Below are 11,346 nucleotides of genomic sequence, written 5' to 3'. Positions count from 1 at the left end.
GGTGACAGTGAGTACAGCGTCATAGGGAAATGAGTAGGCCAACACAAAAAAAGTGAAACCAGTGGCATAAACAGGTGATTTGCCACGACATTTATTACATTATTTGCCTTTCATTTTGCCTCTAGCCTTTTGATGAACTATACTCAACTCACTGGATTCAACAATATGCTAATGCATAATTGTGACAGTAGCCGAGTTTACACAAGCTAGAGAAATGCTAGCTTGCTGAGGGAACAAAAATGACTTAGTGATTAACATTGGTTATAATATTTAGACTTCAATGAATTTTATTCTAATCATATATATATAAATCACAATGATATTACGCACATTTGGTGACACCTTACATTAACGTTCATTTGTGTAGTTTTATGAATTTCTGTGTTACTTGTGAAAAGCTATAAATAACATAACATATTTTAAAATATAGAAAGGCTATGTTGCAGAGGCTTGTCTGAACTAGTTTTTATTTATTATGTTAAGCATTCTTCCCATCAATGAAATAAACAGCAGGATCCCACTGTGATAACTATTTATTATTATGATTATTATGATTATACGTGTAACACAACCACTGTAATGAAAGGTGATTTATAATTACCGACTGTGCTGATCCATGTTTTAGGGCATTGATTTTTTTTATTATTATTATTTATTTTTTTTTTTTTACTTCAAAGACACTGGCCCTTTAAGAGAAACACGTCACAGAAAAGACCGGAAGAGGCATGCAGAGCTGCAATTATCAACACATGAAGCCATAAACCGTCATAAAGCTGCTTTCAATTCCTGCACAGATGACTGTAATGACGCTGCTGCTTTAAAACGCTTCAGCACCATTTAAGGGCACGTCTCGGCTATTTAATACAAGATAATTTTAGTCCAAAGAACGAGTCAGACAGCTGAATATATTACAGTAAGTACTGCAGTGATGGACACTGGCTGTGTTTCAAAACTCAGTGAGCCGCCTACATAGACAACATGCACGGATGCGTTATGTCCATAACGCCTTTTTTCTGCCATACAGACAATATTATCAGGTGTTGTTTGTTTGGCAAAATGCTTTGGTGCTTTGATCAGATTCGCTTGTGTTTACTGTGTCCCCCAGGGTAAAACTTAGGTATTAAATAAAAATTATAAATAATAATAATAATAATAATAATAATACAGTAAAAAGAGAAAAAAGATTCAGAATATGTTTTGTATGTATATATATCTTTATATCTATGTATATCTTTTTGTATATATATATATATATATATATATATATATATATATATATATATATATATATATATATATATAAGCAAAATTGTAGACGCCTTATCTTAGCATTCATATTGCTGTATAGTTTTATTGTTGCATTAATTGTTTTATAATTTAAATTATTGCTGAAAAGCCCTAACATAACCTAATATTTTTAAATATAGATAAGTTGTAGAAGCATGTTTGAACTGCTAGATTTTCAGTTTTTAAATGTTGTTTTTAAATGTATTTTTAATGCAAACAACAAAAGATAACTAAAATTAAAAATGATATAAAAATAAAAAAATAATAAAATTAGTATTAAAAAAATATATATTAAAATGATAGATTTAAAAAAATATATTTATAATAATGCCTGAGGTCTTGATCAATAGCATGGATCGGTCTCTGTGAAGTTTGTGAAGTTGAGTTTAGTTGTTCTTTCTCGTCACAGGTCAATAATGAGTGCTGAAGCAGTCAGCTGTACTATAAAGTCACCTGTCGCACTGCAGATTGGAGATGCTGTATCTGATTCATCTCGCCCTGGCGTCTATATAACAGACATCACCCTTGCCGAGCCTGTGAACGTGAGTGTCTCTCGCAGTACATCAGTTCATAAAGGTTACAATATTATTGATTGACCAGCATGGGTTTATTAATGCCCGACAGAGGGGCCTTTGCAATTCAGAGGCCCGTTTCAAACAAACAGTCAGAGCCCCCCCACCCCACCCCTTAAAAAAAGACAGACTAATCCTATTGTATGCAATGCGACTGCAATTATTTAATTATCTGTAATGTTAACGTTAACTCATATTTCATTCTTAATAGTCCCATTTATAAATGCATTCTATCTACCACTATCCACGCATTACAATCACGACCGAAAACAAAATCAACATTCAATCTTCGTCAATTCAGTCTTCCCCTCAGATAGCACCTTGGATAGCCATAATGTTAGGCATGAGAACAAAGAAATAAAAATAAGAGAACAGGAATTAGTGAGTTAATAGGCTACATTAAGAGGAAATATTCTGCACTTATTCCGAATTTGACGTTTAGAACTTGGCTTTCAGGTAACTTCATGCTGCAAAAGCTTATCCAGCGATCTCATAACGTTGTGTTCAATTGGACATCTGGGCAAGTGCAGACAGTCTTTCTTGCAACATGGTGGACTGCAGGAATGATTTTTAGAAATATAGAAAAATTAATAGATGAAATGAAATGAAACTAAAACTGCCAGTAGGTGGCGGCAAATCATTGTCTTTACAAGTGAGTCATTCAGTCATTCAGGCTCCGTTTACACTGTCAGTCCAAATCCGATTATCTGTGTATCCAATTAGAATTTGATCGAAAATTATTGACTGTCCACATTGTGTTTCGCAACTGTTTAGATCCGATTTGTGTGTCCCATGTCGCTCTTTCATTTTGCGGAATATCTGCATTGGTTTCTATGGCAGTTACGTTGCATTGGTAAGGTATACGCCAGAGCCATTGGTATACGCCAACAACAACCGCAACACAGAGGGGTTTGCAATACAGATGTTGTTTTATTTACAACATGACAATGTGTAGCCGAGAACAGGACTACTGGACTACTGCATCTTATGAGGCAAAGGCAGAAACATTAGGAGGCTGGTATGCGTGGCTTTATTCCTCACAAAACTGATTTCAGACACTTTTGAGGCAGCAACAAAATAAAGCAAGCTTTGGTGTTACAATAGTAATTTCTCATTAGAAATAACACCAAAAGTGGAAAAATTTGGTCAAAAACAAACATTTTTATATATATATATATATATATACAGTACAGTCCAAAAGTTTGGAACCACTAAGATTTTTTATGTTTTTAAAAGAAGTTTCGTCTGCTCACCAAGGCTACATTTATTTAATTAAAAATACAGTAAAAAACAGTAATATTGTGAAATATTATTACAATTTAAAATAACTGTGTACTATTTAAATATATTTGACAAAGTAATTTATTCCTGTGATGCAAAGCTGAATTTTCAGCATCGTTACTCCAGTCTTCAGTGTCACATGATCCTTCAGAAATCATTCTAATATGCTGATTTGCTGCTCAATAAACATTTATGATTATTTCCAATGTTGAAAACAGTTGTGTACTTTTTTTTTTCAGGATTCCTTGATGAATAGAAAGTTCAAAAGAACAGCATTTATCTGAAATACAAAGCTTCTGTAGCATTATACACTACCGTTCAAAAGTTTGGGGTCAGTAAGAATTTTTATTTTTATTTTTTTGAAAAGAAATTAAAGAAATGAATACTTTTGTTCAGCAAGGATGCATTAAATCAATCAAAAGTGGCAGTAAAGACATTTATAATGTTACAAAAGATTAGATTTCAGATAAACTCTGTTCTTTTGAACTTTCTATTCATCAAATAATCCTGAAAAAAAAATATTGTACACAAATATTTTGTACAATTGTACACATTAAATGTTTCTTGAGCAGCAGATCAGCATATTAGAATGATTTCTGAAGGATCATGTGACACTGAAGACTGGAGTAATGATGCTGAAAATTCAGCTTTACCATCACAGGAATAAATTACTTTGTGAAATATATTCAAATAGAAAACAGTTATTTTAATTTGTAATAATATTTCACAATATTAATGTTTTTTACTGTATTTTTAATTAAATAAATGTAGCCTTGGTGAGCAGACAAAACTTCTTTTAAAAACATTAAAAATCTTAGTGGTTCCAAACTTTTGGACTGTACTGTATATATATATATATATATATATAATTTTTTTTTTTGTTCTGCAATGTTGTATAAAATCAATAGGCTATCATGTTTGCAATAGTGCTGATATTCGGGAAAACAGCATTCTGAGTTTTAAACATAAATATAGGTTATTATAAATATTAAAAACAAGAACTCATACAGGGACATTTTTTGTCCTATATATCTTGAATTTTGGGAGCCTTTTATTAATTTTGGTGGCATTTTTGCTCCCAAGTCCCAATAATTTCCAACACGTTGGGATGGAGGGGGGTGGTGCTCTTTATCGAGCACAAGCAGATGCCCCTTCTGTTGCAAAGCCATAGCTAATGCTGCTACTGATGCCCAATATCTATATATTATTACACAGATTTGCTGGTATATCCCTTGTGCTTGCGTCTAGATTCAGGAAATCTCTTTCAAGAACTACTACACAGCATATTTGACGGTCCGTTTGCAGCGGAGAGAGGAGAGTTCTGCTAAGTGGGTCACTTGTTTGAGAAACTACTGCCTCATGGCTAATCCACACGCTGAGGCCGGATCACATGACTATTTCTCCATCTACAGACAACAGGTAGGACAAGGCCACCAAGAGAGAATGAGAAACCAAAATATTCATAATTTGGAAAAGAGCAGCTTGAACATTCTGCTAAACTTCTGCTTTTGTGCTCCATGGAAGAATAACAGTCCCTTTATGGGGGTTTAAACTAGGGATGTCAATTTACGATCATTCCCATGATCGAGCGTCGTTTAAATGAACGATTAATCATTAACCTTAATACTGCATGATGCATATACTGCAATGACATATAGTCACCGGCATGACAAAATGTGCAAATGATCAAAATCCCAGCTTCCTAATCTGAATGAAAATGTTTTTTTTTTGTTTTTTTTTTACATACAAATAAAACTAGTAGCAGGATTGTAAAATGAATTGATGTGATTATGATCATATGATAAAATGATGTGAGAGCGCCATAGTTAGCCTATGTTTGGGATAATTTTACTTTAAATGGTGGTTATTGTTGGCTGTTTCATATCTTGTCATCATGGTGCTCATTGTAGTATTGTATTTTAAAACACAATCGCAAAGTTTGCAATTAACATTATTGTCATTCAAAGTAAAATGATCCCAAACGTAACTATGGTGCGTATGGCTGTGCCGGTCAGCTGCCACTGTGGTACGACATAACACATTTTTGCACATATGATTATTTTTTTATGTAAATATTTTGAAGTATAAAGTTTTGTTTACAGGAGAAATAATTGGTTAGTCGGCAAAAGTTACATCGTGACCATGGAACATTTGGATTCATGTTGAATGATAGAGGTACGTGCCAGAGAATTGCGAGATATAATTTGCATTGTGAGAAATAAAGTCTGAATGGTGAGAAATAAACTTGCAATTGTGAGATAGAAACTCAGAATTGTGAGAAATAAAGTCAGAATTGCGAGATTTGAAATTCTTCAAATTATGACAATTTATTTATGACAAATAGCTGTATATGTCATAATTACTGCTTTTGTGAGCAGGCAAAAGATGTGATATTTTTAATCTTTTTAAATAGTTTCCTCTAAGACAACACTAGCAACTGTGTCCGCAGGATATCTTCAGTTTTTCAATTAAAAACTCGAACCGTTTTGTCAGCCATCCCAGTATAATTGCAGCAGCTCGGGGAACATTTTGTTTGTCATCACAGTGATTTGGCCTATTTGTAGCTCTCCGGGGATCTGATGTCCCGGTCTTTGATCTGTTAGTTGCCTGTAATGACTGCTTTAATGTATTGAGATCAGGCTCCCTCGATGCTTTTTAGCTCCGTTTCAAAGACACAAAGATATTAGACGTGCGTCCTCAAGTGAACTCTCAGATGATTGGACGCTGAGTTCTGCACTGTATGGGCACCTTTAGCGTCATCCAATGAAATTTGCATTGAAAAGCCCATCTGGGATGCCACATAGCTCTCACCCTATCTGCCATAATCTGTGTAAGCCATTTTTTGATGTCAGCGGATGCTGCAATGATAAATAAATCTTTATTAACAAACGTAGAAATATTGAAAACAACATCTTTGTGGGTCTTTATAATTATAAGGATGTCTTCTTACTTATATGAACCTTACTTTGTCATTGAATTTAATAGGATTACTTCACCCAAAAATTTAAATTCTGTCATAATTTACTTCAAAATCTGACATTCTCTCTACTGTGGAACACAAAAGATGAATTTAAAAACAGTGCCAGCAAGACCTAAATAAAACCCTACATTTTATATATATATATATATATATATATATATATATATATATATATATATATATATGTATGTGAACTAGCACATATGTTTTAAAGAGGTACATGCTCAGAGTCGTAGTGCATTTACATGGTTTCTCTGGAGACGGACTTCAAAATATCTTCAAATCTCTGAGAAAACAAGCAGATAACTTGCCATTCTTTGCAGCCTCTGTTACTCCTCTGCAAAAGTAATGTCTTCCAAGTGTACAAATTTTTTGCTGTGTCACCATTTTTGGTGTATTCATGAAAATTCTTCTTTGAGATTCTGTTGGTTGGTGAAGGTCATGTCAGCTTCTTTGTTACTTTGCCTTTTTTCAGAGTAGTAATAATTTGAGCAAACAGCCAATCTTTTGTTTTATATAATGTATTTATGTATTGTCCATCTATAAATGTCAATCTTATGGTATATACATTACTATTCAAATGTTTGAGGTCAGTATTATTTTAAATAGATCAAAAGTGTCAAGCCGTTTCCCCAAAACAAACACCAAACGAACTTTGTTTTGGCCTGATTTTGTTTGAAATGACAACACACCAGTTTGTTCACTGGAAGTATATCGGGGCCTTAATGCAGTAAACATAATCATTAGAGATGAAACAACAGTGTGGTCCCAGAAGATCTTTCCAGGGTAATTCTGTGACATGAACATGACATATCTTAGTATCACTACTATCAGCTGAAGTAGAAAGAAGCTTTCACACTCCATAGTCATCAACCCGAATGCAAATGTCAATTGTTTCGAGCAATTTTGCAGATTACTACATGAAACTGTCTCTTTTATCAGGTTTTCATTCTGTCTAGTTAATTAAGGCTTTGAAATGCACATCCTTAGTGTCTCTGTTAAATTCCGACGTTCATTCTTAATTTAACCTCCTTTGTTTCTTTGATAGCTGCATGAAAGGCCCAAAATTCTCCCCCAACTTTGTGTCACTTCTTTCTGAGATCTTTTCTTCTCTATATTTGGCTTTTCAGATGTTGACGGAGCCTGATAATGTGACAACAGTTAGACTCATCTTGCAACAGCCCTCCTCAGAATGGCTCAATTTCAGCATTGAGGAAATTAACATTTACTCCTGTGTAAAAGAGGTATGTACATTGTCATTTATGTCACAAAATAAAAGGAATCGCAAAGTTATGTCTGTCAACATATAATTCATCACATAAGATATGTGTATGTGTGTGTATTATATATATATATATATATATATATATATATGTATATGTATGTGTATATATATATATATATATATATATATATATATATATATATATATATATATATATATATATATATATATATATGTATGTGTATATATATATATATATATATATATATATATATATATATATATAATATACAGAGAGAGAGAGTTTTTGTCTTGTGTTATGCTTTTGTTTGTTTGTTTTCAGAGTTGATCAGTATGTTTGTTAATTTTTCTGTACTTAGAACAATATGTTCCTGTGTGGTTTTGTTTTGCTTTGGTATGTTTGAAGTTTGTTTTTGATTTTGTTTGCTTTTCTGTGTTTGTTTGGAGTTTGTTTTGTTTGCTTGGTTCTTTTTTTTTGTTTGTTTGTTTTGTTTTTGTCCAGCAAGATGTTCCTGGCTGGATTTGTTTTGCTTTGTTTTTGGTTTGCTTTCTTTCTTTCTTTCTTTCTTTCTTTCTTTCTTTCTTTCTTTCTTTCTTTCTTTCTTTCTTTTCTGTCTTTTTTTGATGTTTTTGTTTTATTTGCTTTTGGTTTTGTTTACATTTGTTTTTTGAAGCAGTATTTTACTAAAACAACAAAGTTTGTTTTTGATTTTTTTATTTATTATTTATTTCAGCTTGGTGTTTCTTTTGTTTAAAGCAGTATTTTACCAAAACCTAAAGAGTTGCTTAGTATATGTGTCTTTTCAGTACTCAATGTATTTGTTTTGATTTGTTTTTGGTTTGCTTGTTTTTTTGTTTCTTTCTGCATTTTTGCTTGGTTTTGTTTTGTTTGAGGCAGTATTTCACCAAACATTGTTCAGTGGATGGATTTTGTGTGTGTGTGTGTGTGTCCAGGACTCAGAGCGAGATGTTCCTGCCTGGTTATCCACTCTCACACCTGTAGAAGAACCTCTTGATTTGAATGTGAGTATTTTGTGTCTTATAATTTGTTGCATAATGCTCAACAGTGAATGAATATTGAAAATCTTGTTATTTAATAGCATATACAATGCTCCCTTTAAAGACTGCTAATGCCACTTCATTTAGCAGCACACAAGCATCTCTGTAGTTCCTATGTATTTATGCAGCTCTGAGGTGTTAATTAAAAATATTCCTTAAGAACAGAATGAAAAGATAATTATGGAAATGTATGAAACTCACAGGTTGTTGTTTTTCAATAGCTGAGAATTAAGGGCATGTCCCAGTTCTCATTTATCTGTCATTTGCATTAGAAATGTAAGATGCTTGTTTGATGGTTTAAAAGTGTCTCTATAGCTTTATTGATGAATGCTCAACTTAATGTTTATTTAAACAGTTTCACCACCTGAAAAGCAAAGGAAGTAATCATAATTCATAATTTGTTGTTTACCAATAGTATTTCATTGGGGGAAAAATACCTGTTCAGTGGTAACTATGAGGGGAATATGAGCTTGGAATTTAAAGAATTGTGTAAATAAGTTTTCATTTAATGTTAGGAATTTTCTGAACTTCTTATTGCTTGAAATTGTTATATTGCATTATACATATGGGCATGGGCCACCCAGCTTTGTTGATATAGACATTAAACAGGACCTGTTTGTTGTTTTTACATTTTCAACTTTCTTTAGTGTGTAATGTTGCTGTTTGAGCATGAAAATGTTCTGCAAAGTTACAAAGCACACAGTTTATCCAAAGGCAGTTATTCTCTATATCAGTGCTTACTGTTTCTGAACTCCTCGAAACGCCTCCACTATTGTCTTGAGTTTTCTTCTGGGAACAAACACGTAACAATATCCCTCATTTAAGTAATTCCCTCCAAGGCACGCACACACACACACACACACACACACACACACACACACACACACACACACGCACACAAAAAAAAAGATAGGAGGGAATGGGGCCTGGTTGAATTGTATAAGTGTGTTGAAACTTGTGGTTATGGAAAGGGGCTTGACATTTCCCAAACACGCTCAAAGCGTTTGACCAATCACAACACACTGGTCCAGCCAACCAATCAGAGCATATTGTGCTTTTCAGAAGGAGGGGCTTCATAAAGACCGGAACTAAACTGAGCTTTACTGGCAGACTGGGAAGAGAGGTGCTGCAACAATGTCAAATATGGGAAAACATATTGTGTTTTTAAACATACAAGCATGGAAACCTATTCTAGTAAAGCCCAAAAACAAAATCAAGGCTTTGAAAAAAGGCAGAATATACAATCTATTGTATTGGTCTACCACCAGAAACAAAATCATCATTTAGAGCAGGGGTGTCCAAACTCTGTCCTGGAGGGCCACTGCAGAGTTTAGCTCCAACTTACCACAACACACCTGCCTGGAAGTTTCCTGTATGCCTAAAAACCTTGATTAGCTGGTCCAGGTGTGTTTAATTGGGGTTGGAGCTAAACTCTGCAGGACAGTGGCTCTCCTGGAGCAGGATTGGACACCTCTGATTTAAGATCAATACTCTTAAACATTAAATGTTTTTTTTTTTTTTTTTTTTTTTTTTTTTTGTGATGCATACTCTTATTTGAAAATGAGTAATATACACTCCTTAGAACAATTTTTTTTTTTTTTAAATTGATTCTTATAATAATAATTATTCTCATATCTATGGCAGTACTTTACTGCCACTTGCTGGTCAGAACTGAATCTGAAACTCAACTCCACAAATAAAAAGATTTTTCTCATTTTATTTAGTTTTTGTTCATTTTGTTTTGTTTTACTTCACACACACTGTCCTTGTTTGTGTTCTACATAAGCAAAATGCTAAACATTTGAAATGATATCAGGTTGAGTAACTGATGATGATGATGATTTTTGAGTGCACTATACCTTTAATAAAATGCTGCAGTTAATGTTTTGTGTGTGTGTGTGTGTTTTGTGTTGGTTGGTCAGGGACTTCCTGATCCAGAGACGGTTTCCTCCAGCATTCAGCAGATGTGGGCACTCACTGAGATCATGCAGGCAAGCCAGACTGCGGCTTCCATCGGACGTTTCGATGTGAGTTACACTATTGTTTACCCGTACAATTCTCTTTCTTTTGAACTGAATTAACATGTTTTTAACATCCAATTTCAGGTGGAAGGCTCTTATGACGTCAAATTACTGTCGTACACATAACGGGAATGCTGAAAACTGAACCATACTTTAACTTCATCATCTGTTCATTCAGTTTATAATTTCACTTCTTGAGATGAAACCACTTGCACTGGGATAGTTTTATTCAATATTGGAATTACTTTTTATATATAGGACTATGTGTTTTAATTGTTATTATTCTGCTTAATATTTATTTTTAGGTTTCAGAGAATATTTTAAACTTACTTTACTTGAAACTGTTATGCAAATGACATAATTCTCATAAACTGCATTAGTGACTCTATAAACCAGATACTTTCAGCACAGCATGACTGGAAAATTCATTGGTCAAAAGTTGTGGGGAGTCTGTACATTAAGTTGACATGTAAATTATTAAGATTAATTATGTATTTATTTACACATTTGTGATCTCACATTTAATAAAAATAATCATCCATGCATAGACTGCAAATGTTTCTCATTCATCTTAGACTCTGTCGTTTGTAAATAATACTAATTTATCTATTTTACTATTTTAAGTATGTAATTACATTGATGCACCGTTACGTTCAGTCTGAAGATTTATTGTCACATTTTCACCACAGAATTAGGATAGATAATCAGGCTGCTACTTCTGTCTAAAGGAATTATCCACCACATAATGCCAAACTAAATATTAAGATAATCTTCATGGTGAAATTTTAAAGTGAATTGCTCTTGCAACTTTTGACATTGTTTGATGTCTTTTTTTTTAAAACGCTAATAAAATGCATCTCACTTTGTGTTAATTAAAACTCAATGGACATGTTCATGGTT

General features: G+C 33.2%; 1 protein-coding gene across 1 annotated transcript; it reads left to right on the top strand.

Moving 5' to 3' along the window:
* The first annotated feature begins 700 nt into the window (after positions 1-700).
* Positions 701-10,993, top strand: nicn1 (nicolin 1). The gene is made up of 7 exons (XM_048167038.1): positions 701-913; positions 1,697-1,829; positions 4,389-4,559; positions 7,251-7,364; positions 8,321-8,389; positions 10,348-10,452; positions 10,531-10,993. The coding sequence occupies exons 2-7, from the start codon at positions 1,704-1,706 to the stop codon at positions 10,570-10,572; spliced, it is 627 nt and encodes a 208-aa protein (XP_048022995.1). The 5' UTR covers positions 701-913; positions 1,697-1,703; the 3' UTR covers positions 10,573-10,993.
* Positions 10,994-11,346: the final 353 nt, after the last annotated feature.

The sequence above is a fragment of the Megalobrama amblycephala genome, linkage group LG2 (assembly GCF_018812025.1).
Source record: "Megalobrama amblycephala isolate DHTTF-2021 linkage group LG2, ASM1881202v1, whole genome shotgun sequence".
Classification (NCBI taxonomy): Eukaryota; Metazoa; Chordata; class Actinopteri; order Cypriniformes; family Xenocyprididae; genus Megalobrama; species Megalobrama amblycephala.
The sequence above is the reverse complement of the archived record's forward strand: the minus strand, read 5'-3'. Positions and strand labels throughout refer to the sequence as shown.

Coding starts and splice junctions, on each gene's coding strand:
- nicn1 (XM_048167038.1), top strand. CDS start 1,704: ATGAGTGCTGAAGCAGTCAGCTGTACTATAAAGTCACCTGTCGCACTG. Junction 1,830..4,388: donor CCCTTGCCGAGCCTGTGAAC/GTGAGTGTCTCT, acceptor GCTTGCGTCTAG/ATTCAGGAAATCTCTTTCAA. Junction 8,390..10,347: donor AAGAACCTCTTGATTTGAAT/GTGAGTATTTTG, acceptor TTGGTTGGTCAG/GGACTTCCTGATCCAGAGAC.